The sequence below is a fragment of the Daphnia pulicaria genome, chromosome 6, assembly GCF_021234035.1.
Source record: "Daphnia pulicaria isolate SC F1-1A chromosome 6, SC_F0-13Bv2, whole genome shotgun sequence".
Classification (NCBI taxonomy): Eukaryota; Metazoa; Arthropoda; class Branchiopoda; order Diplostraca; family Daphniidae; genus Daphnia; species Daphnia pulicaria.
In genome coordinates, this window is record NC_060918.1 from 20,095,566 (window position 1) to 20,122,715 (window position 27,150).

At 41.6% G+C, this 27,150-nt stretch overlaps 3 protein-coding genes across 5 annotated transcripts; all 3 read left to right on the forward strand.

Annotated features, from left to right (window-relative positions):
• The first annotated feature begins 4,264 nt into the window (after positions 1 to 4,264).
• Positions 4,265 to 12,342, forward strand: LOC124341927 (pancreas transcription factor 1 subunit alpha-like). Its single transcript, XM_046794883.1, has 6 exons — positions 4,265 to 4,531; positions 4,706 to 4,806; positions 5,015 to 5,238; positions 8,475 to 10,376; positions 10,966 to 11,101; positions 12,138 to 12,342. Exons 4-6 carry the CDS (start codon positions 9,930 to 9,932, stop codon positions 12,326 to 12,328), a joined length of 774 nt encoding a protein of 257 aa, XP_046650839.1. The 5' UTR covers positions 4,265 to 4,531; positions 4,706 to 4,806; positions 5,015 to 5,238; positions 8,475 to 9,929; the 3' UTR covers positions 12,329 to 12,342.
• A 1,349-nt stretch (positions 12,343 to 13,691) lies between these two features.
• LOC124344583 (heme-binding protein 2-like) lies at positions 13,692 to 15,026 on the forward strand. Its single transcript, XM_046798179.1, has 3 exons — positions 13,692 to 14,087; positions 14,177 to 14,508; positions 14,592 to 15,026. The coding sequence occupies exons 1-3, from the start codon at positions 14,001 to 14,003 to the stop codon at positions 14,839 to 14,841; spliced, it is 669 nt and encodes a 222-aa protein (XP_046654135.1). The 5' UTR covers positions 13,692 to 14,000; the 3' UTR covers positions 14,842 to 15,026.
• A 139-nt stretch (positions 15,027 to 15,165) lies between these two features.
• On the forward strand, positions 15,166 to 18,368 carry LOC124344582. Of its 3 annotated transcripts, XM_046798178.1 has the most exons (7): positions 15,166 to 15,324; positions 15,388 to 16,724; positions 16,812 to 16,898; positions 17,117 to 17,196; positions 17,262 to 17,572; positions 17,644 to 17,838; positions 17,914 to 18,124. In XM_046798178.1, exons 1-6 carry the CDS (start codon positions 15,239 to 15,241, stop codon positions 17,834 to 17,836), a joined length of 2,094 nt encoding a protein of 697 aa, XP_046654134.1. In that variant the 5' UTR covers positions 15,166 to 15,238; the 3' UTR covers positions 17,837 to 17,838; positions 17,914 to 18,124. The 3 variants fall into 3 exon arrangements, with proteins under 3 accessions (XP_046654134.1, XP_046654132.1, XP_046654133.1); XM_046798176.1 differs by lacking the exon at positions 17,644 to 17,838 and having other exon boundaries at positions 17,914 to 18,368; XM_046798177.1 differs by lacking the exon at positions 17,644 to 17,838 and having other exon boundaries at positions 16,815 to 16,898; positions 17,914 to 18,368.
• The last annotated feature ends 8,782 nt before the right edge of the window (positions 18,369 to 27,150 follow it).

A 27,150-nucleotide genomic window follows, 5' to 3' on the forward strand; every position in this document is an offset into this window, starting at 1 on the left:
CTTCTTCTGTCGCAGATGGGCGACACTTTTCGTCATGATGTCCAAGGCCCAGTTGACTATACGACTCGTCTTCCATCCCTTCCACTCGAGTCCTTGCTCCGATTGCTGCAGAAAGAGCCTCAACGCGCGGATGCTGGCTTCGCCGCTCTGCTCTTGCTGGCCGAAGGAATAGACGGAAGCGCATCGGCACAAGTAGGTGAGATTAAAGATGTGCGGACCATCAGGATGCACCATGTCCAGCACTCGCTGGCTGACCAAAAGTCCCTGGGTGAAGAGCTCGAAGGTGTTGCTGGAGAGCTGCTCTAGTTGTTCCAATGTGGTAAACTCGGACGTCAAGCCGAAAGCCAGGCCAGCTTCTGATGGAAGAATAGTTTTGGGTAGATTCGGCTCGTCGGCCGCTGTCGAGTGACGAAGATGCAGGGCTGCTCTCCAGTACTTGAGGCCGTTTTGCGGGGCTGGATGCGTCTCGTAAAAGTAAAAATTGACTGCGCCCATCAGTTCCAGAATGTTGATCTTCTCTTGTCGGCCGTTGGGACTGGAGACGATGGAATCGATCATTCGGTCGGTTTGATGTGATCTCACTTCCGCGGTAAGGAGGTAGGCGGCAATGTCCAGCTCTCCGCAAACGATAGCCGCGTACAGTGCTGGGACGTCCAGGTATTCGACGCCACCGCACACGAATCGTCCGATTTGCACGATGGGAACGTCCAGTTTGTCAACCAAGAATTGAACCATTTCCAAATTTCCCAGCTGGATGGCCACCAGCAGCGGCGTCTGCCCGTGTTCGTTGTACGATGTCGACAATTCGGTGGTCACTGCCGGCCCGTGGGTTTGCAGAATGTCAGTCACATCTTGACTGGATCCTCCGGTTACAGCCTGGAAAAATGCCTCGCAGTCCTCGTAAGTGATGAGCTGGGGATCCGTTGAAGGGAGTGGATACGAGGCTGGTGGCGTATAATTTGCCGGGACACGCCTCAACACTTTTCGCCATTTCTTGATCATTTCCATCGGATAATCTTCGTCGGACCAAAATCTTCGCCAAATCTTTCGCCAAACCATTTTGACTTTCTCACGAGATTCCTCCATCTTGTTTGCACAGGTTAAAGACAAGTTACGTTATATCTAGAAGAACACAGTTAAGATAAACGATGGGATCCTTCAGATTTTCGATCCTTTTTATATCAACGGGAAGAGCCAGTTTTTGTTGGCAAGTCGAACTCCTCCTGCAATTACGATGATATCTCGAAAATGTGCCAACCGATTAACTTGAATTTTTTGGCGTTGAATACGTTTTAATTTTTCAAATATTAACCAACAGTTTTTTTTTCATGCAGAGTAATACAATTTAATTTGATAATCGTTTCAATTCAACGTTATAGTTGAGTTGACTGGCGCCGATCGGTGTAGTTTGCAATGTGGCCGCTTGGGGGTGAATTGCGCAACGGCAATTAGGGCAGTGTGTCGCAACACATGTTGCACAACATATTGCGTCACATTGTGTCACAATACATTTGGAATTTCGACCACCATCAGAATTGATCCCGTTTGCACCTCCATTTGTGTAGTTACAGGTAGGTTGTTTTCCTGTCGCTGAAGATATCAAAATAACAAGTCACAAGTAACAATAATGAATGATAGATCAAAATACCCAGAAATACAGCTAGACTAATAACAATTTACAAGAACTTCCTTGTTAAATAATTGCACATAGTACGATTTTACTTGCTCACCTGTTTCTTTTTTCCACAACAACATGTACAGCACCATGGACATGAGATCACAAATGCCGCCATGCATGCAAAAATAAGTTCGTGATCCATAGTGCAAAGTTTAATTGGTCTCGCTGTCAAACTTACTACTGACTATACTGACTTGTTTTATTGATGACTTGAATCAGGCAAATAAGTCAAATTAGCTATACGTTATTGGTCTAACTAGAAGTTTTTCACCCCTTTTTTTGGGTGAGGCTTAGAGTTGAGACCGAAGCGGCTGTTGCGCTTCGGTACAATCGACATCGCCTAGGATGCCAACCGTGACGCACGGCTGATTCGTTATCTTCTGACATAGTGAAAACCCATCCGAGACCCAATTCCGCCAACCGTCAATGCGTCAACCGTCAATATGTCAACCGAAACCACATTTATTCAAACCGCTTCTTTTAGATTCTAACACAAGTTAACTGGGCAATTTATTAAATCCATAAGCATTAAACACATACACATTATAAGTTGCACAACGTAGGGGAATCTGTAGGTTCTAGTTTGATTTTGCGATCCATAATATGTGTCGGCTTGTTCTAATAACATTGTCCTTTTATGATGATGACCACCTGACTGGGGGATTGGATATTTTCGGATATTTCACGTGCGTTGCGATGACGTGTGTGATGCAATATCGAAGTTACCAATAAATTTATAATTTACAGATTATTATTCCCTACTCCTACAGCAAGCAGAATTTCTTAGTTTCAGTGTGGAACGGAAATGTTGTCGAATCATTCGTTCATCAACCGAAAATAACCGAGTAGAGTCCATTTTCAATCCAAGTCCAAACGGGAATCAACCAGCAGTATAGGCAAGGCTGTCGCCATTTCGAAACTTGGTGGGGGATCGTTCTCTTTTTAAACACACGTTTCATAAGAAGGAATAGGGGGCAAATTGGTGTGCTGGCCATCGGATGGCAAAGTTATAAAAGCAATTCCGCTTACAGTCACTAGAAAGGTCAACGATACAAGCTATAAGTTAACGACCCTTTACAGATCCTAATACATAATTAGGCCTATACATATTAACTTTGATTGGAGTAATTACCGTGATCAATAACAGGTGTTTCAAGATCTCGCTGTCATACTTGTTATTATTGACTTGTTTTCTTGACCTCAATCAGGCAAATAAGTCAAATTAGCTACGTTATTCTAATTGTGTTGTAATTTTTCGAATGTTAGTCAACAGTTTTATTTCATATCACAGATGAATACAATTTGATTCGATTATTGTTTCAACTCAACAAGTTGCAGTTCAGTCGATTCGCGGCGATCGGTATATGCCAAATGTGGCCGCTTGGGGGCGAATTGCGCAACGCCCATCACATTATGTCAATACATTTCGAATTTCCAATAAATGACTCAAGCAGGGAGTGATTGAATTGTTTTGTTGATTGGCCGAAAGTAGATTATAAACAATAATGTGTGCTTTAGCTGGGCATGTGTTTACGTAAGTGAACTAAAACGATTGTGTATGTAATAAAATAGGTGGTGAGTCGTTGTCTTTGCTATCACGCACGTTGCATGAAAAAGAGCAGAGAAACGTAGTAATTAACAGTCGCCACCACCGCCGCCACCACTGTCGCAACCGCCGTCGCAACCGCCGCAACCACCGTCGCCACCACCACCACCGCCACCACCACCGTCGTAACCAGCGTCGCATCCGGCGAACACACCGTCACTCGGAGAACAATCTCCGTTTTCCTGTCGCTGAAGATATCAAAATAACAAGTCACAAGTAACAATAATGATTTGACAGATCAAAATACCGAGAAATACAGCTAGACTAATAACAATTTACAAGTCTTCCTTGTTAAATAATTGCACATAGTACGATTTTACTTGCTCACCAGTTGCTTTTTTCCACAACAACATGTACAACATCGTGAACATGCGATCACAAATGCCGCCATACATGCAAAAATAAGTTCGTGATCCATAGTGCAAAGTTGAATACTTGGTTGAATAGGTCACGCTGTCAAACTTGATATTATACTGACTTGTTTTCTTGACTGGAATCAGGCAAATAAGTCTAATTAGCTGCGTTATTACTATAACTAGAAGTTTTTCACTCATTTTTTGGGGTGAGTATTAGAGTTGAGACCGAAGCGGCTGTTGCGCTTCGGTACCACGCCGCCTAGGATGCCAACCGTGACGCACGGAAGGCTGATTGATTCGTATAATATCCCTAACCACATACCTCATCTTTTGTCATCATAGTGAAAACCCATCAGAGACCCAATTCCGTCAACCGTCAACCGTCAACCGAGACCACATTTATTCAAACCGCTTCTTTTAGATTCTAACACAACTACACAAGTTAACAGAGCAATTTATTAAAGCCATAAGCATTAAACACATACACGTTATAAGTTGCACAACGCAGGGGAATTCCGAATCTGGTTCTAGTTTGATTTTGCGATCCATAATATGTGTCGGCTTGTTCTAAAACATATGTCGATTTTTATCATTTCGTCTATCGATATCTTAAAGACTAATTAGAATATTACTGTCGTCTGCTTTCTTTCGTTTTCGTTTACATTTTTTACAATAAATTAGAAAATTACAAGTTCAAAAAGGCCCTAAAAGAGACAAAGTTTTGCAGATATCAAAGATAACGGAAAGATCTCTTTGTTTTGGAAACGTGGCAGCACGAAAAATAGCAGGACAATAAAATTACAAAAATGTGGTGGTCGTGGCAGCTCTAGCAGTCTAGCTGGTCGTGTCTCTATAGAATCGCTTATTACACACTTCATGCTGTTAAAGCAGGTAAATAAAACCAAGAATATAAATAGAATGATTTTGGGAGCTTAAATAGAAGATTTAAACTTGTTCCAAGTGTGTGAAATGTAAGTTCATGACTAGCATTTGGCATGTAAGCCCCCTGTCATCATGCATGGCAGTTTGTTTCGGCTCCATGTTTCAACCTTTTTCTTTGTGCAGATTTCCAGTCTGAGCTAGACATCATAACAATATGATATGCAAGTTTTTCTTGGTTTTGGTTGTGACCTATTGTCAGCTACAATCTCAGCATCATCGCTTGGGTAATAAGTTTTGTTACTTTTTTTAACCTCTGTGACCTGCTAGATATTTGAATGATGTATGATTTGTACAGAAGCTGAGTGTTACATGAAAACCCCCAATTCTAATGTTCATTAATACAGGTTTACCCACCATCTCATTTTAAACTTTTCCTTACTGTTATTGTTTCTGTGAATGTTTTTCGTGACCCAGTTTCTATTTTTTGTTTAGATAAACAGCAGGATCCCGTTTGCATTTAGAGAAACTACCCATGTCGGGCGATTCATCTGGTTTCCCCTTTCTTTAAATGTCCTAGTGTACACCCATGCGAGTGTGGGGGTATTCACGAGGACTCCCTTTTTTCCTGTCTCATCCGCCTGGTGGATTCAACTTTTTCGAGATCAGCAGAGAACTGAGCAACTGTGAATGCCTGGCCGTATTTCCCAGGCTTTAAGGTAGGAAAAATCTTATCTCCATTCTTCCGCATTCTTCCTTTTTGACTAAACTTGGTAGCGTTGATTATCAATCGGGGTATACGGTATCGTGGTACGGAGTACCATTATTCCTGGCTATGCTGCCGTTGACTGGAACTCTTTTGCTCTTGCCTTTTTTGTTGAATCAGTAAGGGCTCATTCAATAACTCATTTGTCGAACTGTAGATCAGGCTTGTTTTGTACCTCACAACTTTGTGGGCCTCCAACTTTGTAGCAGACAATCGAATTCAAAACATATTTGAACTTGAAAGACTTTTAAGGAAAGTGCAGCTAGAGAATTGTTTGACCAAGTACCTCCTCGTTATATCCTGTTTTATTATTTCCACCACTTGGGTGACTAACGTTCTTTCTACATTGAAAGTGAAGAAGGAAAGTAAAAATTAAACCGTTGTCAATTGTCACCGTAAAAAGATAACAAAAATTGAATTCGTAATCAGACAAAAATCTCAAGAGTTATCTCAAATTATCTGTAAAACTTGTTTTGTGGTAAAGCATTTCCACGAGCCTGTTCGTTATTGTTTTCCTCGACATTTTGGCAGCAGCTTCAGCTCTGCTGATAACGGCAGCTTGGAGAGCAGCTACAAAACCTGAAGAGACCAAATGTTATAAAACAGAAAGATTTCAGTTTACGATTGAAAAAGAAAACAATAAGACTCCAACATTACTAGCTAATAATCGTATTAAAATGAGTTTGTTTTTGCCAAATTCACCCAAGACGCCAAGACTATGAGATAACGAAGATTAAGTTTCATCTTGCTGAAATGAGATTGGAAGGTTCGATTTTGCTGAGTGATTGTCGAACACTGGTAATACTATTTTCGGAATATCACTCTGCTGCGGCTCTTGGTGGTTCTTTTTCTCTTTCTATTATTGCGACGATGGCGGCTATGTAGCCTACGGCTGGTTTAGCGACAAATCGATTGCGGGACTACTCGGATGGGAACCGGAACATGTGCCGCCCGCCCTGTTTTTCCCTTTCTATAGTCATCGGCTTGGACGCTCTTATTCGGCTCGCTGGCTCTCTCCCGCCGTCAGCTGACAGCCTTCTCACGCAGCGTCGTTCGCGGGAATTATATATAAAGAAAAGAAGTAAAAGAAAAAAAGGTATATATAAAGAATATAGAGACAAACAAAGATGGCCGCTCCTGCAAAATATCAAGGAAAACTATCCGTTTAATAATAAATTCAATCATTTCATCGAGGCAATTAAACGAATCAAATTCAACGCTTCGCTATAGAATAGTTGAACCGTCGAAATGAGCAAAAAGGAGTGTGGGGGGGACGGACGAAATCGAGTTGAGTGGAGTTTGAAAAGGGCCGGCGATAATCTGCGATTGTGTGTTGAAGAAGAGAGAGAGGGAAACCCTATAGCGTCAATCCAAATAGAGAGGGACGAACAAGAGCAAGAGGGCTGCAGCTGCTGCTATCCATTATGTACAGCACAGCATCGGGACTTAAATGCGCCGAGAGGACCCGCTTTTTATTATAATATTATAGAATGCGGTCACCGTTTAACTTCCATTATATTCTCCCGACACACAGCGCACACAAGAAAATTCGGAAATAAAATCAAAGTGAGAAGTTTCAAATCACTTGAAGCTGTTTGTCGAACCCCCCCCAATCCTGTCAATCAAAAATCTCCCCCTCCCCACTCACTATTCTTTAAATCCCTCTGAATTACCGTATCTGAAATTCATTCCTAAACTTTCGTATCGATAAAAATTATAAGCTCATTATAATACACACGCATTTCGATTTCGATAGAATAAAATGGCGGACCGAACGAACTTGTGTGCCGACCTCAAAAAATCTAAATCTCCGATAAAAATCGAAAACGTCGGTCATCTTTTGTTGCCTATCGGCCGCTCCCACATTTTTGCGGCTTTCTTGTATTTTCCTCATCGAGAAAAAACAAAACGTTGTACACTAGAGAGAGATAAGATAAAATGCCGGACAGCAGCAGCAACTAGCAGCGGCTCGGAGCTCCTTTATATTCTCCCGCTTGCGTCTTTTTTTTTTATGATGTCAGCCGAACGAGAGATCACATGCACAAGAACTATTATTTCTCTCTCTGTATGTTATAACAATAGAACACGTTATTGGGTTTTTTCTCTCTGCTGTCGTATATAGGTGGAGCCATCTTATGTTATAGCCCAGGCTGATAGATATAGGACTCAATTCTGTGTGCCCAGGCTCGAGAGGTTTATTGCGGTTGAGTAGACATTTTGGACTTTTTTCTCCCCCTTGGATTAATACAAAAAATCGTTCGCTGTATGTTTATAAAAAAATATAAGAATTAAGATAAGATCAACTGAATCAGCTGTGCTCTAGGCCCGGTAGAAAATGATATTTTCCACTGGGGTGGTCTTATTTCTCTCTCCCGACAGAAAAATGATTTGTTTGTTATTTTTGTGTGGGGGGTAACATCCATAAGGATTTCCGTAAGGGGAGTGTACGTACAGTAAGCAATTAATTGTTTGTCCTGACTGGTTAAACAAGAGAGAGAAAAAAGAGGGAGAGTATAGAGACAACAAAAAAGAAAAAGTGAACTCTTGTGTGTACCTCACACCTGGAGCCAAGGGAAAACACACACACAATTATTATTGTCACCCTCAGCACTGGCACAACTGTTGCCTATACATGACTCACATGTGTGTGTGTGTGTAACCAAGGCATAATGTTACACCGTCGGTCAAACATTCGCCCATATATCTACTGGGACAGCAGCACATCAGCGTGCGCTGCCAATGCGCTGAATTATTGAAAGAATTTATCCACAGACGGGAATCGCATGTCGAGCTCATCTCCGCCAGACGGATATCGATACAACTCTGTTTTTTTAAATGGACACATAGGGGTAGGGGGGAAGATGTATTCATAAAACACACGAGATACATGTCATCTGTTCAAAACCCCCAAACATGGACGGGCGCCGTCACGATATTCATTCTGGTTCCCCCCTAATATGGATCGAAAGAAAACTTGTATCAGTAAAATGCCATCTCGATATATACTATTCATCACATCTCTAAGCTCTTTTTTGGATTTGAACGATTCGGGACTTAGAGTGTTAGATATATTTACAGCTGTGGGCGATGATACTGTATCTCCCGATTGCTATCTCGACACAAAAAATCGAATTTCTAGTCGGGTTAAATCGAACGTGTTTTGGTGGCGGTTCTTATTATATATAACAGGACAGCGATATGATCGTAACAGCTTCATCGATGGTCTCTCTGCTGCAATCAACAACACTATTATATACAAGTCGCGGCCCATGGTGGTGTGTATTAGAGGAGAAGCGATTGGTTCCGCTCCATTCACGCCAGGCGGGCCGGGTGCTGCTGCTGGAACATGCACGTGTTATTCCCCCCTCTTGTACTATTCAATTCACCAAAGTATTTTTTTTTTATTCCATCGTCGATGATGGGCAAAAGGTGATGCTGATTCGATTCGTCACAGCGGTCTGGATCGCTCCTATTCTCTATGATATTATAGGCCGTCAAAATGTCTATCCATCAAGCAACCAGCCTTTCCTTTCCCCCCGTTCCGTCGTGTACATCGACACGCCTATCAAATTGCGCATTTGTCTTGGCGCCATTATTCACGCCGACTGACTTTGACTGCCTGTTGTGTCCTATCCTATATGTACTGCAGTTTGTTGCCTATTGTGTCCTATAGAAACTTTTGGCCATAGTCTATACACTCTCAAACTGAGAGAGAGAGACGTGATGTTGCGTTATTCATTCAATACAAAAGGGAGAGTCCGAAATCGACAGGTTATATAAGCTGATGCGCATTTCTATATTTTTTCTTCCCCCCAATGTTCGTGTCAAGATGAGATCATCGGCACTGATGACGTCGTAAATGAACTTGGAATTTTGGCTGTTTTTTTTTCGGTGAATCACGCCACTCCATCTGCGTAAAGAAAAAACGAACGAGATGACGAGGTGGAAGCCAGAGCACACATCTTTCATTTGGATATATAGACCAATTTGCATACCAGAAATAATGCACTTGACTGACCTTCGTTCGAAATTAAGCCTCGGGCGATTTAAACAGATTTTATGGTGGCAAAACTCAAACGTCGAATCACTTTTCTTATATCCTCCGTAAAGTAAAGAGAAGAAAATTGAGCTCATCGATTGAAATTGAAATTCATTCGATGATGTAAGCGGGGTGAAGTTTTCCCGTCGAATATGATTGGCTGCTGTGGGTCGTCGGGGGATGAAATAGCTCACGGTGATTGGTCGCCGTCTCGGCGCACGCTCTACTATCACACACTCACGCCCAGTGTGTGTGTGTATCTCTACACAGTAGTTAACAGGGAAATAAAGGACGGACCCGCCCAGCCTCAACCCCCGGCGTCACCACACACACTCCGTCGAAAAGGTGGGGGTGGAGAGTTACAAGCCGTACACGTTTGATGTGTCATTTGGAGAGAGAGGGAAAAGGAGGAGTAGATATTATGTACAGCAGAGAACGACGTCCGGCATTTAAAGGCTTGTTTGTCCGGCACGTGCCAGTCACACTCCAGCCATTGACACCGTCAGTCGGCCTACATAACCGTTCGACATCTAAATCCGGAATTCCTCCAGGACGAATACGAAGAACCCCAGTGAAATAGTCAAAGAAAAAAGAGGCGGGAAAAAATGAATTTCGATTTGGAATCAGTTAACCGGCAGTTTTTGATCGAGTCGTCGGCCTCAGCGTCGCACTGCCTGGCCGATTTCACGGCCGATTCGTCGACTTTCTACGACGAATCGTGCGGGACCCACTCGCCTTCGGACGATTCGGAATTGATGAGCGGGAGCGACGCCGAGTCGGCCTATTCCTCGTCGCCGGACCAGCGGAGCAGCGACAGCGGAACCGGAGGAGCTTCGTCCTCTTCGCTGCTGCGGACGGCCAATTCCAGCAGCGGCGTCGGCAGCAGCAGCAGCCGCTCTTGGCGTCGCAAGCGACGCTGCGGCCACCAGCAGGTCCACCAGCGGCAGGCAGCCAATTTGCGGGAGCGTCGCCGCATGCAGTCCATCAACGACGCCTTCGAGGGCCTACGGACCCACATCCCCACTTTGCCCTACGAGAAACGGCTGTCAAAGGTACCAAGAACTTTAAACATTCCATCGCAGAATAAAAGGCGCCGTTATGGCGTGTTGCGCCCGGCCTGATAGTGGCCCTAATCTCTTGGTTCTTTGATGCCCCTGTCGGTTGATGGCTGGGCGATCAGGCGGCCCAGCACCTTATTGTCCAGTTTCGAAATTGAGTTTGGCCCGACTTTGTCGGGAGATAATACGGAAGCTAAAACTCTGGTGAAAGAAACACGCCGACCGCGATTGATAAATTGATAATCGCCCAGTTCTTTTGTGTGTCGGGGTTTTTTCTCTTCAACTGATTGCTGCTGCTGCGGTCGGCGGGAGAAAAAACAAAACAAATCGTCCAATATTTACCTAATTCCCTTCGCCGACATTGTTGACTCTATCGCCGCTGTAGACAACTTGAAACAGTAGAGGTTATTTAGCTGTCTTTTGTTTCTGACCAGTTGGGGGGACTCTTGTCGTCTATATTTGGAAATGGCCGTTTTGAAAATCTTTTGCGTACCTGTAGTCTCTGGTGCTGATGTTGTATTTTTAACTTATTCCTTTCGTTTTTTTTGTTTCTTTGTGGTGCGCGGTATATGTATTGTATTAGGTGGACACGCTGCGTTTGGCCATTGGCTATATTGGTTTTCTTGCCGAGTTGGTGGCTAACGACCGACACCCCACCGACGTCCTTCAGAACGCCGTACCTGAGCCGCCGAAAAAGATCTTCATTAGCTCAACTAAAGGTGAGCGATGCCATCCTGGTTGTATTGTACTTTTCGGACCTTGTTTGCGCCCTGTCACATCCCCCGCTGAGCTTCCATATGCAAAATAACTTTTGAACAACGACAAATTTCAACCTTGGTCCCGCTTGCTATGGTCCACAGGAGTAATAATAAGTGGCAGAGGATAATTGGTATGTAGGCCCCCGGCTTCTATAATTAGACTACAAACAGTGCAGATAAATTCTAGACTTATTATAAGACTCGGACATTTTTCTAATTGCTAAACATTTCTGTTGTAAATAACGAGATAAGTAGTAAAGGGGGTTACGGGGATCGACTGCTTGGAATAGTAATATTCCAGCAGTTTTTTTATTTTAAATTTGAATGACATTTTCATTAATTCCATTTCTATTATATTCTCGAGGACTTGACCCTATAAACCGAGTGGGGTAGTTAAATAGCCCTTGAATCATCGCTCGACTTGAGTCTATAAATGTCCACATCGTACACGGGGCAGGTGTCTTTTTTTTATATTCATAACTCGTCCCAAAAACTCCAAAGCACAACAGCACTCGAAAATCGAATCAAACGAATATTGTCCCCCCTTTTCTCTTTTATTTATTTATTTATTTCTGTGGGGACGAGAGCTATTGTGTCAACCCATGGATGATGGTTGCCAATTGATGTGGGGGGACAAAATATGAACAAAAAAAAAACACGACAAAATAAAAAGGGGGGAAAGACCCGCTGTTGAAGAGAAGAGAGAACAATAGACTATTGCGTGAAGAGCTCTCCTCATTTCCGGGTTGGTCATCCTCTACGGTGCTCATCTTTTTCAGTGGTTTACCTATACATACTATATTCACGTCATAATTCCCCTAAATATCGAAATGTGTTTTTTTCCCACCTGGTGGTTTGTGAAATCGATTCATCTTTTTCGGTTATAGATGACTGGACTTGCGCCCGCGCAATTTATTTTCAGAATTTGACAGACAAAATTTTTGATTTTTAAAATTTTAAAAATTTATTGAAATTTCTTTTAATTTTTTGGAAACAGATGTGCAACATCACGGGGTGGTGTCCGTGGCCTCAGTTCATTCAATATCGTGGTCATCGGAGAAGGAGAACGCCAGCGCTTCGCATCCGGGTGGCGTCATGGTGGCAAAACTGTGGACGCCAGAAGATCCGCGTTCACTCCGCACGCACCAAGAAAGCGGCGGCGGCGGCCCGTTCGCTCAAGCGAATTGAATAAATCAAGAATTCAAAAAAAAAGGAAAAATTTATTTGAATTGTTGTTGTCTTTTTTTTATATATTCCTACCTCTTTTTCTGTGAAACAATTCGACACCTGCGCTCTGTATAGCTGTGAAATCATTTGGTTTCGATTTTTATTCCGCAATTTCCCCCATCATTTCTAGTCACACGATCCTCCTCCTACCCCGCCAATAAACGAAGCCCAAAGATATAAAAATATCCGCGCATGTTACATAGAAAACATGTAGACGCGACAATTTGCTGTGCGTGTAAATATAATATACTATATAACCATTCGAGATGATTTATCGCTTCTATCTACACTTTCACGCGTTACGGAAGAGGATTACTACACGAGTTGAACGCTGGAAAAGAGGAGGAAGGGGAAGGCATCACCATCGTCGCATGTGCAGGATCGATCCTTTCCTGACGCAAAAGCGCCAGGTGATGAGATTCCCACGGCGGGGTTCTGCTGCTGCATCAATAGTTTCTCCAGCCCCTTTCAACTCGTCGCTTTAAGCGTTTCGTATTTTTTTTTCCTTTTACTTTTTCTTATTCAGTTGTCAGGGAAGACGATGGCCTTTATTGATCGACGCTCGATCCTGGTGAGTTTGTAAAACTTTAATTATTATTTTCCGTTTGTTACTTGATGTCTTTTGAATTTCGAATATTTGCGCCTATTTGAATTTGCTGGGTCGAGTCGCTGTGGACATCTACCGATGAGAAATCGAAGCTGTTGATCGGAGACGGGCGGCGATCGAATCCGATGGAAAATCAATGGATGTGATTGATCCGAATCACATTCTAATTTTAAAAATTCGGCCACCGCCAGCGGAGAGAGACGATCGATCACGACGACCGTGTTCTTCTTCCTTCAAGAGACTTTTCATCGGTTTTTCTTATTTTTAAATAAAGGTGGGATCGAGTACGCACTCGTCGCGTTGCGCTTCCCATCTCCTCGCCAAGATCAAGACGCTCTAGCCATCGATTTTACCCTCCAACAGCAGCAGCAGCAGCAGCAGCAGCAGATATGAATTGATTTTCATTTTTTTGTTCTCCAATCGATGGCAGGGAGACACACACACGACGCGTAGTACATGACATCGCCTCATTTTGTTAATGAGCGGCGAGTTTGCCGCTCACTCTTTCCATCTTGTTTGTTGCGGCTAATAACAACAGGAAATCGTGTTTCCTCCCTCTCTACCAAAAAAAGAACAGAAGAAGTTGCGTTATTATTGCATGGGGGGCGACTTGTTTCATTACCGAATTGATGAGCGTGAGACAAGACGGCGCATGCCCACTCGACCAGAAATAAGAAAAGATTTTTTTTTTAGGGGTTCGGGAGGATGTACTATATGTGCATCAATCTGTTGACAGAGCCAAGTGAATTCTCCGTTGCCAGGGTAGCACCGGGCCCCAAAAAAAGGACATCACGCGCGGCGGCCGCGCATCAATTACCCATCGCCCGCGTGTGTGTGCTGTGGGGGCCCCCCGCCCGAACGGTCCCCCACCCGCGGTTGTTCAGCCAACAGCAGCAGCACAGCAGCCACCGCACACACCTAAACACAACTTTTTGCCTCCGTTGAGCGGAAGGTAGCACTTGTGGTATTGTCTTCGTCTCATCCGTCCGGTTGGAGAAATTCATTCCGCAAACCTCATCGCTCGTCATGTCCAGCCTCTTTGAGCGAATTAAAAGTGCCATTCCCAGCGACGGGCTGCAAATCGCACCTTACAAAGTCATCCGCCAAGTCCAGGTATTTTGTTTTTGCAGCAATCAAATGTCCGTCTGCTGTATTTATCTGGCGAACTGATTTGAATTTGAATGATGACGTCAATCCGTAAGGATTACGAAGAGCGGATTTATCCGCCGCAGACGTGGGTGAGAACTTCGATGCGGAACAACTCGCGGGAGGACTGCACCTATCCGATGTTCTGGAAATTATTCAATTACATTTCGGGGCAGAACGGGCGGCAATTGAAAATCCCCATGACGGCGCCAGTGTCCGTTCTAGTCCAGCCGGACGACGACCAATGCGGCGGAGCGGCTGCCGGTGACCTCCAGACCACCTTTACCATGGCCTTTTACATTCCCGCACCGTTCGACCAAGATCCTCCCGAACCCAACGAATCGAGCGTCACCATTGAATATCGGCCGGAATTACGGATTTTCGTCAGGTTTGGTCTAAATAATTTACTTTATCGATTTGCTCCATCGATTTTATTTGTTTTTCCTATTTTTTCTTTTTATTTGTTTGAAGGACTTATGGGGGTTTCACGAACGACCGCATAGACCAGGAGGAGCGTTGCCACCTGCTCGCCTCTCTCACGACAGAAGACAGAGAAATGGTGCAGCAGAGCCAGCCGGGGTCCGTTCACTATTGCGCTGGATATGATCCGCCTTTAAAACTCTTTTTCCGCCGCAACGAAATCTGGTTGCCCATAATTCAGCCGGGACTGACTGGCGTCAATAATCAGTCTGACGGCATCACGACCATTTTGACCCCTTAGATCGAAAAAAATAAAAATACAAAATGATCATTCGTCTATTCACAAAAATAAAAAACGAACAAATAATGTTATTAAAATTTATGCACAAAATTATAAATTGACAATGTCGCCCCTATCAATCAATTGCGATTTCGTGTGTCCCATTTGAACTTATATAAAACTTCAATACAGTCTGCACAGTACGTATAAATTTATACACACACGAGTGGATATTATGTACAGGCTACCAATCGAATCTTTTTAAAAATGCTGATGGCCAAGTTGTATTGGATAGTAACCAGATCTCGACTTATCTTTGATCTTGTACATACCATCACATGTCCGTGAACTTTACGACGGGCAATAGTTTGCGTGTGTCTCTCCATCGATCGAGATTCGCCGTATTGGTGTCAGTTGGATGTTTGAGTTTCAGTTAGTTGGTATTGCACATACATATCACCCCTTCCAGCGCCGAAGGATGGATCCAAACCGGAATTCTTATAAGTAAGTTCATGTTTAGAAGCTTTGTTTTGTTTTTCTGTTATATCAAAGATTTTATTACATAAGGTGCTGGGCCTTTTTGTTGTTTTTACTCGTCGTCGAGTCGGCCGTCGTTAACGGAAAAGCGGATGCATCGAATTCCGGACTTCCGGTAGCTTTCGACACTGTTCCGCTTGGCGATTTTCACATCCGCACCTACGAGAAGGAACTTGGTTCTTTGAATCGATTCTACTTCGCCCCGTTGGCTCTGCTGGAGCACACGAGTGCCTCTAGCGGCCGTAATAACTTGACCGGCGAAAATCAGCTGGCCTTCCGCGTCGAGATGTGGACGGAAGAGCTGGTCCACGTCGTCAAAGAGCATCTGAGCAACGTGACTGGGCTGGACGTGGCCGAGAACAAAGTGAGCGTGTTGCCGTTCGAAAAAGTTTCGATGCGCTGCCGACGGTGCGGCAGCAGCGGGACGGGCCGGCCCGATAGCCACTGGCGATCCTTTTCGCACGGACCCAAACAGATGCAATTCCGGCTGGTCTGCCCCACCTTGGAAGAGTGTCGAGATCTCGGCCAACAAATGATTCACCATCCGGAGCAGTTCTCCTCGCAGCTGACGCTCTACTTCCGATTTGATCATAAAAGTTTGACGTCCGGGGGCTCCTTGAGACGCAAGTCCGCCTCCGTGTCCGGCGAGCACGTTTGGAACGGGCCAATTATGGCGGATTTGAATAGGAGATTTTCCAACTCTTCATTCGCTTTGGTGACCGCCCAGGATCGCGCCAGGATCGTTTCCGAAGCTCTGGAAAATGTTCTGACGGATGTCGAGGTGTTGGAGGATTCCGACAATCTCGGACTGGAACCCGAGGACGAAACGCGTTTGCGCAGGATTTTGGAGAATCTCATCTTTGAAAATCACATCATTCCGCTGGAGGAAGATGACGAATCTTCGTGGAATTCGCTCTACTGGGACTACGAGAACGCCGGATCGGATGTGAGGCCGGACGTCATGGCCCGGAAACTCAACAAAATTTACCAGAACGCGGATGAGAAGGAGCGCAAGTGGATGGTTCAACAAGTGATGCAGGATGAGCCTTCCGGCCTGATGGCGTCGGCGAAAAATGTCGTCAGTGATGAGACACTTCGGGCTCTGACGAACGTCTTCCAAACTTCGCCATCACGTCTTTCGAGTAGGCTGGAAGAAAGCAGAAGAACTATCCAGTGGGAGAGAAATCATTTCGCTCCCAGGCTGACGAAATTGTACCGAATCAATTTGGACAAGCTGCGCAACAGTTTCAAGCCCGTGCGGAATATTCCCATCAAATATTCGGTCGTCGACTTGAAATTGGATCTAAACGTTCAACCGACAATGTCGCGAATCAATTTCGACAGAAAACCTCAAATTCCTAAATCCAGTAAAATATTTATTGATTTAGTAAAATTTATTATTGGGTGCTTAATTGTGTAATGATGTCCTCTTAAATTCGATAATTTTACGACAGCAGGAAATGAGGAAATTCAAGAGCTATCGCAACCAGCGCCTACAAGTGACCCAACAGGAAATGAGGCCGGCCCTGGAATATTTCAAGGTAAGTTGCGAATTTTGGCCGCTAGCTGCCGCTTTCTCCTGTTGACAAGGTTGCTATGGGGATAGTGTTATGTAAATACACCCCGACTTACATAATTTAAAACAAATCGCGATGACAACATAAAACTTTCTAGTCGTTTCCTGTCAAACGACCTGTGGTTGTAGACTTACTCTGGACGAATAATCAGTTCTTGTCATTCTTCGCTATGGCACTGTCAGGTCTGTTCCAAACAATTCGCGGGGCCATCACCGGCGGAGGCATAGAGACTGCTCCCTACACCGTTCTGAGAAAAGAAAAGGTATTTCCATTATCAGTTAAATATTTTAATTTATTTGTGCAATTTCATATGTGTGCGTTCACTAGGAATATGAGGAGAGGCTTTATCCAGCTCAGAAATGGGTGAAGACCCAAACAGAGAGCATCTCGAAAGATTCTGCTTCTTCTGCCATGTTCTGGAAGCTGTTCAACTACATTTCAGGCCAGAATGATAAGAAAACCAAAGTTCCCATGACTGCTCCAGTCTCTGTTTTCATTGAACCTGGATCTGGTCCCAACTGCGAAAGCACTTTCACTATGGCATTCTATGTTCCGGCTGCTTTTCAAGATGACACACCACAACCCACAGAAAGTGATGTGACGATTGAAGAACGTCCAGAGTTCAAGGTTCTAGCAAGGTAAACTATATCAAATTTGCCTTAGGTAATAGCTTCCTTCTGAGAGAATTCTTGTTCTGTCTTCTATTTAGAGCTTTTCAAGGCCCTTCTGATGAAACAGCTTTTGTGCAAGAGGCAGTTCTTTTCGGGGAATTGATTCAGTCAAACAAAGAAACTGGGGTTGATTTTGATACTTATTTTTCCGCGCAATATTATAATGGAGATCCCGGCTCTGTCGAGATCGAAGAAATATGGTTTAAAAAAGCGAATTCATTCCTAGTATAATTGTGTGTAATTTTTGTATACTCTCCAATTTATCAAGTGTCTACAAAATAATCTAATGATTTTTTTTTTAATTCTAGAACTTATGGGGGCTTTTCCAACGACCGCGTCACACAACAGGAACGTCAAAACCTGTTTGATTCTCTGGCTGAAGAGGATAAACAATTAGTCAACCAAACCGGACCATATTATTACGCTGGATACGATCCCCCATTCAAACTTTTTTATCGCCGCAACGAAGTATGGATGATTCCCCAATCTGAATTGAACTTGCCTCTTGATGCAGAATCCCAACAGCACACAACTGTCGCAAAGCCCATCAGCTCTTGCGACGAGAAAAATGAATCGGACAATTGAAGCAATTCCAAAAACTATTCAAAATTTAAAATTCTCTTAAAAAATTTCGTTCATTCTTTTCCGATCTTTGCAAAAATTCAATCTGGCTGGTTTTTGAGTAATGGTGTGTCCAATACTATATACGATACACAATTGTCGCTTTCATACGACAAAATAAATAAAGGGTTTCTGAAAATTATTTTTATTATTATTATCTTTTCGTTTAAATACATTCGAGAAATTATCGAGATGACGAGTTGCTGATTGTAATAATAAAGTAGAGGTATTTCCCTTCTTCCGGACGTTTTCTTCCAGTCACTTTTTTCACGTTCTTCTTCCGGTCATTATTATTCCAGTCCCTTTATTCCATGCTCTTATTCCGGTCATTTCTTACGGTCATTTATTTTACTTGAAAAACTGGTCACTGCACTTCCGAACAAAATTCCCTTTCTCCCTTCCCTTCCTTGTCGCTTACTTTTTCTTATTTTTTGAAAACATTATCGTTTATTTCTCTTTGGCCTTGTACCTTGTAGCCTTGGCTTTCGCCGCCGCTTTGGCTTTTTCTTTCACCAGGTTTTCTCTTTCAATATATCAGTGTTTTCTTTCATTTTATCATTCAATTTTTCTTTAGTAGCATCGGTTTTTTTCTTCACCGTATCCTTGGCATTTCCTACCCGCCTTTCGGAACCATCTTTTGCCGTTTGTTTTACCTTGTGGGCAGCTTTTTTCAATTCTGTTTTCATTTTTTTCGCTAGTTTCTTGTCTCTTTGTTTTTAAGAAATTTGAAGCCGATCCCAAAATCCCTTTTCTGCTGCTTTTTTATTGTTGGAATCGGAGGCGTTGCATCAACGCGTGAACCTGATAGACCTATGATATCACTTGTCGCTGCCAGTCGCTGCCATGGAGACATCTTCGTCGTTTTGATCGTCCGCTTCTGGTACGTAAACATCTTCCTGTTGATGTACCGAGTCTGTTCCTGGCGCAATATTACTGCCGTTGTGGAACTAAATAAATTTTACTTTGCCCACTGCATATTCATCCTCATAGCAGCTCAAAGTAATTCTGGTTATTCATCACAAGCCGTATGCAATCCCGTGAAGAATGAAAGAATATCATTTACGAAATTGTTTGTTTGGTTCGCACGTAACTTCATAAAACAAGATATTTTCTTTCACCAAGATGCGATGGGAATGAAAAGACGGAACAATTCTTAAGTGGACTACTTTGGTCATTAATGAGCCAGGTTTTTATTTGTCCGGCCTCTCCATCGAAATTTAAGATTAAGAGAAATTAAAATGTGACAAACACCTAAAAATGTAAGCCTTGATGCAATTATCTTCAAATAACTTTAAAAAGGCCAATGGGTGTACGCCTTCGAGATTTGGAGGCCTGTTCTCCGCCTGTCCCAATAGTGAATACTGCGGGGCAACGACCCGCGTTTTCACACATTGCATTCATCTCAAAAATTCAATTGAACGTATGAATTCCTTATTATGAATACAAATAATCATTTCTCATTCTTAATAATTTCTCATTCATTTTACGCATCGATACAAACTATGAGGTAAAACGGTGCTGCGGGGCAATGCCCCGCGTTGATGCGTTCTCATGTTGCATTCGTCGCAACCATTAAATTAGTAGTTAGTAATATCACAAATAAACAATTAAACACCCACAGTCAAATTACAGCTAATAAATTCATAAATTCCCCTAGACTGTGTCATCAAACAATGTGTCAATCCCCAATTTACACTACGCTAGATGTCAGCACGCGAAGGACTTACTACAAAGTTGGCTAACGTCCGAAGTTGCGAAAGCGAAGAAAAAAAATTTGACACGAACTGGGTAATAGATAGAGGAAACTAGAGTCATCAAACCTATGGTTACTGCGCTCAACGTTGAATCATGGTATAATAGGTTGAAAGGTACCTCCACTGGGCCCTTCCCGGTTGGGCCCGATTTTAGGACGTATGGTGGCGCTAGTTGATAGTGGAGTCGTAAGTCGTAACATGGGATAGATAGGAAATATCCAGACAATATCATCGTATTTTTTATTCTGTTAAGTAGGAAATTAAAGTTTTTCGATAATTGAATTTTTTCATTGTTAAAAATATTTGTATCAATGTGTTAAGTACAATATTAAAAAAAAATTAATTGTTGGGTTTTTTCGTTTTTCCATGATGAAGGGAGGGTATTAGCCGCTAGATGGCTTGCCGAAAAGTCTCCTTATCTCTGCTCCACCCTTCTCTACCGTTCTTCTTTATGATGCTTGCACAGACAAGAGAGAGGGTGCACTTTGTTTTCTTCCATAAGGGAGGCAAACTTTGTAACTGGATAGACCATGACATCTTCCAAAAGTTTAAATTTATTCCAGGCTGTATTTCAATTGTTGTCCGTCTTGTTTTGGTGACAGCCTGCAAAAACCAATGCAATGATGGCTTCGTTTAACACACTACCACGTTCAAGGTTCCAGTTTAGTAACTCATTCAACGGGAATAAAGACATTTCCTCCAATGTAGGGGGCCTCTATCGTGCTTATCCACGATATTAACATCCACACTCGCGCCAATCAGCAAAAAAATCACTTGAAACATTGGATCGTCCACGAGAACCTATTCACAAGATTTTTTTAGCAACATTGGATTGTTTTTTTCCCTATTTTTTGTGCAATGGCACATGAAGAGAAGAGAATTTAAGAATACATATATTATAAGGAAACATCCACAAATCCACTTACTCCTTGGACTCCTATTATTTGGAGGCATGTAGGGACTCAGGATCTCTTTCTTTCTTTTTGAGAAAGCAGCATTCGTCAAACTTAAACCCTTTTTCTTGCACACATTCCGTGAATTGCTTTTTTCTTTATTCTTCCAAATTCCATTTCTTTGTTTTCACTCGCGGTTTCTGAATAACACTTGGATCATGTAACCTAGGATTAGGATTTTTGGAATGATAATTACGATTACTTGGGTCACTAAAGACTCTGTTGCAAAAGAAAGAACAAAAAAAAATATTTAAGAATACATATATTATAAGGAAACATCCACAAATCCACTTACTCCTTGGACTCCTATTATTTGGAGGCATGTAGGGACTCAGGATCTCTTTCTTTCTTTTTGAGAAAGCAGCATTCGTCAAACTTAAACCTTTTTTCTTGCACACATTCCGTGAATTGCTTTTTTCTTTATTCTTCCAAATTCAATTTTTTTTTCACTCGCGGTTTCTGAATAACACTTGCTTGGATCATGTAACCTAGGATTAGGATTTTTGGAATGATAATTACGATTACTTGGGTCACTAAAGACTCTGTTGAAAAAGAAAGAACAAACAAAATATTTAAGAATACATATATTATAAGGAAACATCCACAAATCCACTTACTCCTTGGACTCCTATTATTTGGAGGCATGTAGGGACTCAGGATCTCTTTCTTTCTTTTTGAGAAAGCAGCATTCGTCACACTTAAACCTTTTTTCTTGCACACATTCCGTGAATTGCTTTTTTCTTTATTCTTCCAAATTCCATTTCTTTGTTTTCACTCGCGGTTTCTGAATAACACTTGGATCATGTAACCTAGGATTAGGATTTTTGGAATGATAATTACGATTATTTGTTGAAAACTTAAATAAAATTATGGAACAAATTATGTTTTATAGGTTATCACAGAGGGTTTTTGAAAAAGTAGCACAGTTTGCGCACGTCACAGCGCTGCAATGCATGAACTGTTTCTTAACAACATCACAGCAGACGAGGCATAGTTTGTGTTGTTGAGTTTCCATTTCTTCTTCGTGTTCGTCTTGTTAATTTTCAAAATTTTCAGGACTTGAATCTCGTTTAGCTACCTCCAATTTTGTCGACTCGACTATCAGGTTCGGCTTATTCGTCTCCTGCTAAAAAAAGTTAACATGATTATAGGCCAACCATAGACAAAACCATTTTCAGCACAGACCATCTGTCACACTAGCTATAGCCGTTTGTTAAAACAGCACATTAAATGGCAAAAGGACACAAAGAACATAAATGTTTAAAGTTGAAAAGATATTGAGAGGGCAAAAAATACTTGAGTAATAAATACTTAGTTGGCAATCTAGAAAATCTAGAAAAAACATGCCAAACAGGAAAATTAAAGTAGTTATCGTATAAAAAATAAATACAAATAAGAGACACAGATCCAACATTAAGTAATACTGCACGTGTGAAAGGACTGTAAAGGAAACCAGTAAAGAAAATACCCAATCACGTTGTTAGTTAATATTATATACTCACAAAGACATCCACTAAAAACCAATGGGCTCACAAAACTCCTGAACAGGAGTTATTTTATTGTTAAAATAGTGTTCGAGCACAGCTAAAGAAATATGAACAATCCCAACACAAAGACATTGAAAATAATACCAGAAAGGTTGAGAAAAAAGATGGTTTCATGCGCGGAATAAATCTTCTGTGAACCTTGAAATTGAGTTTCGTCCTCTATCCGTTATCACTTTGAAGGGGCTGAAGAAGCACACATGTCAAGATGCAGCTGAAGACTCCATCGAGCTAGACGGCTGGCTAGATTTTTCTTTCGCAGTAGCCAACATAAGGCATGATGAACAGTGACCAACTTGATCTGAATTCCCCAAATAAAGATTTTGAATTTTTGGACGGCCCAGACCAGAGCGAGGCATTCTTGTTCCGTGGTAGCGTAGTTGCGTTCGCCTGGACTTAAAGGGCGACTGGTGTAGGCTAGAACTCTCTCTTTTCACTCCTGTCACTGAACGAATACTGCCCCAATTCCGAAGCCGCACGCGTCACAATGAATTTCCATTGGTAAATTATAATTCGGATGCCCCAGAACGGGAAGAGTGATCAAGGCATTCTTGAGGGTGTCGAAGCTCTTCTGCTGTTCAGCGGTCCACTGAAAGGAAATACTTTCTTGGTAAGTTCAATTAAGGGGCCCGCGAGGACGGCAAATTTCTTTATAAAACGTTTATAATAGGAGCAAAGTTCCGTGAAACTCTGAATTTCTTTAACTGAGTCGGGTATGGGAAACATGGATTTGGCATTCACTTTAGCTGGGTATGGCGAGATTCCAGCACCGCTGACTATATCACTTTAAATTTGTAAAGACCGTTGACTGTGCTAAAAGCTGTTTTTTCCTTTATCTTTGAGTTTCATCTGCACCAGTAGCCGCTTTGCATTTCCATGATGGAGAAGTATTTCGATTCTTTCAGGAAACTGAGGGCATCCTCTATTCGGGGTAGAGGATAGGTGTCCCGGATCGTGATGGCGTTGAGCTTTCGACAGAAACGCCACATTCCGTCTGGCTTTTGAATCAAGATAACTGGGGCGGCAAACGGACTCTGTGAGGGCTCGATGACTTCATCTTCCAAAATTCGGTCCACTTGTGTGTCAATTATCTCTTGCTGTTTCCAGGCGCTGTTATAAGGAGGTTGGTGGATGGGTGGATGTTGTCCTAGGTTGAGTTCATGCTGTACCAGGTTGGACGATCCCAGTTCACGATCCAAATCAATAAAAAATCATCATCATCACTGTTAAACGGAGTTTATTGAAGTAAAGTTGGGTGTTTAATGATTAAGTTGGGTTAATTAAGATTAATTGTTATTAATTGACAGGATCCTCTGAATGTGGTTTCTTTTTGGTTGAGGATCATATTTTTCTTTGTCAGTTCTTGTAGTACGATTGACATCGCAGATGCAATATCAGATCCACCAGGGACTTGTTCCTTGGCGGATTTCACGACGAGGAAAGCAGAGTAGAATTTTTCCACACAACTGAAATATTAAAAAAAAACAATTTTTAGCAATTAAAAGATTTGCTACACTTAACGTTTTCAGAACTTACCTCTAATTGAGAGTGATGAAGCAACTTAGTAACAGTACTTTTACAGTTTCTACAGCACACATATTGTTGCCAGCTTCCACGCCGTGGCAAACATACAAAACATCCAGATTCAAACCTTAAAAGTGAATGAGAAAAATTATATTTAAAGATTAACAGGTGGGCATCACCATGTGTTTCATGCAAAACATGGTGATGCAACAGAGAAATAATGTACAAATTTTAAACAGCTCACCTGGAACTGTGAGTAACACTTTGTACCTTGGTCCCACCTTCAAAGCTAAGAGCAGAAATTTGTACAGTTTCTCCCTCATGTTGTCGTTTGGATTCATTCTGAAGTGCTGAAAAAACCAAACAACGTTAGTTTAGATTTCGTTTCAAGTCTATGATGAATTCTATAGTCTACGATACGTCTGTGATAAGCCTATGACAAATTTAATCTCAAATATTACTAAGAACTAAATGAGCTTGCACATACGAGATTCTTATACAACAACGTAACAGCAAAATGTCTTGCTTGATCTTTTGTGAATGAAAATACGACATAATAGTAGAACAAAACATAATGTAGACAAAAAACTCCAATTAAAACACTTACAATTGAGTGGATATAGTTGTAATCACTGGGAAAAGGGCAAAATTTCTGTAAAAACTCTCCTGAGTTATCACCTTAGTTATTTCCACCCACGCTTACAGACTTTGGAAACCTACTGTGCAAGACCACTGTCAGAGGAATCTTCAGAAATATATTTTAAGGAATTAATTCTAGTATGTTATAAAAGTTATTGGAAAGTACCCATAACAAGTAATTTTTTAAAGTTACAGATTTATTGTAAACAATAAAATGATAACTACTAATTTTGCGCTGGTACAGCTGTCACAGCTGTTGTAAAACTCAAAACTATGGCAGATGACACCACACGTTGATTAGTTAATGTATTAACAAAAAACCGAATTAAATTAGGGATGGAAGCTTAATTCAAAACGAAATTTAAATGTAAATTTGATTTGAAAACATTTTTAAATCTTAACAATCTACGGTACTTAAAATAGGAAGAGACTAAAGACAAAGCCCATCAGTAGACAATATTTTACTCCCATACGTACCCATAGTAAAATAAAGAAAAATCAATAGTTGACCAAATTCGGGAGATTTTCAAATGGACAAATGATTTTTAATAAAAGAATTGCATTCTCACATCAGACTTTGAAATGAGTATAATATAACATCAATGCAGAAAGTATTATTTAAAAAAAAATTATATTGCCAATTCTGACAAAGAATTCTCCAACAGATGTATATTTAAAAAAAGAATTCAAAATTGCCATTTTCCCTATGTCATAAAACCAAATGACATGGGATCACAAAATTCTATTTTACTATTTCAGCAGCAGTTGCGAACTTCTTGAGATCTCGAATGAAGAAGAAGTTGTTGTGCAATTCTTCTTAGAACGTTTTTCTATGTAATTGTCGATCGCAATTGTATCAGTGATGACACCATCTTCAAGACATATCAGCCTACGTTGGGTCAGCATATCTAGCATAGCATAACTAAGACGTGTTAAGGCAGAGGAAATCAACCTTGAAATTAGACTTTCAAATTCCGCATTGTCTAGTATCTAGGGAAAAAATGTTGAGGGTTAAATATATAAAGTTGTTACGGCCTTGTCTTTCCTGAATTCTTTGTCATGCCTAATCGACGAATAGATGACTGATACTTTTGGATTGTACCACTGATTTTGCTCATGGATTTCAACTTGAACAGTAACAGTGTCATTTGAGCCTTTTCCAACCTAAATTATAGTTGTATTGCTTGGGACGAAGTAGTATTTCAAAGCTTTGGTGAAGTAAGCTGGCTTAATTTGATTTGGATTTGGTTTGATTCTGCAACTATAAAGAAATGACTTAAAATGAAAGACGCAAAACACATATAGCTTGCTTCCAGTGGAAAGAACAACCAAAATGATGAACCCCTGGAAAACACTTCTTTACAGCTTTAAATATTGCTCTTTTAAAATAGGAAACAATTTCCTCGACAGAAATAATGAGCAACAGATTTTTGATAACTTTGAAAACCTTCACGTAGTTGACAGCTCTCCGTTTCCTCATCGAACAAAATGCCAACGTGACTTGAACAATTTCGCTGCTTTCAGCTTTCAAATGCCGTTAATTGAAAAAAAAAACTTGGGTAAAACCTTTTGTTGTGATTTCAAATGTCCCATCCATGAACCACTGCCGACAGCTGCCTAAAAGTTGACGCTGTTAATTCGTTATGAAGAGATCGTGGCGAAAACGTGATGACGAAGGTCCAGTAATGACAGGAACGTGTGTAAAACGGTCTCCGTATAGTTTCGTTTAAACATTTGTTTTTACTTTGATGTAAATAATAATACATAAAAAATGAAGAGCAGTTAATAATTACCTTCAACTGCACTCAAGTTGATTTTGAAGTTGGGCTCTGTCATGTCGATCTTATGAAATCGATCTTTTTCACGGTTGATGGCCATTACAACATGATTGACAACCAAAAGTTGACATTTCAAAGCAGTTGTCCGTTTCGAAAAAAACAAGACTTGACGATCTCTCCGACCGTTGCAAAAGGTTGTTTACGTGATGCCTCTTTTGCTTCTCTGACAAACTCTGATCTCACTTCCGTTCCAATATCTGCTGCGTTGTTATGGGATTGCTCAGCATTATTGCTAAGCACTTCCTTGAATGATACACTTATTATGTAGACTGTACAGTGGTTCAGTAAGAACTTTTTCAGGGATTTCCGGTAGCACAATTGGGTTTTTAACTGCATCAGACCGGCCAGAACTTCTATTTTCATCACTAACGTAAGAGTTGGTTCGATCACTACCACCGTCAGTTTCACTATCGGATTCTAGAAGGGATGCACTGGAGACAAATACGTCATATTCTTCTTCAAATGTTTCCTGAATGCAGATCTAACACTAGCTTCTGTCCGTGGTTCTTGCTGTGATGACTCAGTTGTAGATGAATTTCATTAAGCTCTTTATATTGTCTCTTGCGGGTGATTTGCTTTTAATAATTCTAAACAATTTGGCTAGGCCCGTGGGATCTGTTGTCTTGAAACGCTTTGCCACTTCTGGGTGCCACTCACCCCTCTGTAAATAAA

Excerpts from the sequence above, each read along its gene's own strand:
- LOC124341927 (XM_046794883.1), top strand. The coding sequence starts at position 9,930 with ATGAATTTCGATTTGGAATCAGTTAACCGGCAGTTTTTGATCGAGTCG. Across the intron at positions 10,377-10,965 it reads ACGAGAAACGGCTGTCAAAG|GTGGACACGCTGCGTTTGGC; the intron begins GTACCAAGAACT and ends GTATTGTATTAG. Across the intron at positions 11,102-12,137 it reads CTTCATTAGCTCAACTAAAG|ATGTGCAACATCACGGGGTG; the intron begins GTGAGCGATGCC and ends TTTTGGAAACAG.
- LOC124344583 (XM_046798179.1), top strand. The coding sequence starts at position 14,001 with ATGTCCAGCCTCTTTGAGCGAATTAAAAGTGCCATTCCCAGCGACGGG. Across the intron at positions 14,088-14,176 it reads AAGTCATCCGCCAAGTCCAG|GATTACGAAGAGCGGATTTA; the intron begins GTATTTTGTTTT and ends TCAATCCGTAAG. Across the intron at positions 14,509-14,591 it reads GAATTACGGATTTTCGTCAG|GACTTATGGGGGTTTCACGA; the intron begins GTTTGGTCTAAA and ends ATTTGTTTGAAG.
- LOC124344582 (XM_046798176.1), top strand. The coding sequence starts at position 15,239 with ATGTTTGAGTTTCAGTTAGTTGGTATTGCACATACATATCACCCCTTC. Across the intron at positions 16,899-17,116 it reads CGGCCCTGGAATATTTCAAG|GTCTGTTCCAAACAATTCGC; the intron begins GTAAGTTGCGAA and ends TGGCACTGTCAG. Across the intron at positions 17,197-17,261 it reads CCGTTCTGAGAAAAGAAAAG|GAATATGAGGAGAGGCTTTA; the intron begins GTATTTCCATTA and ends TGCGTTCACTAG.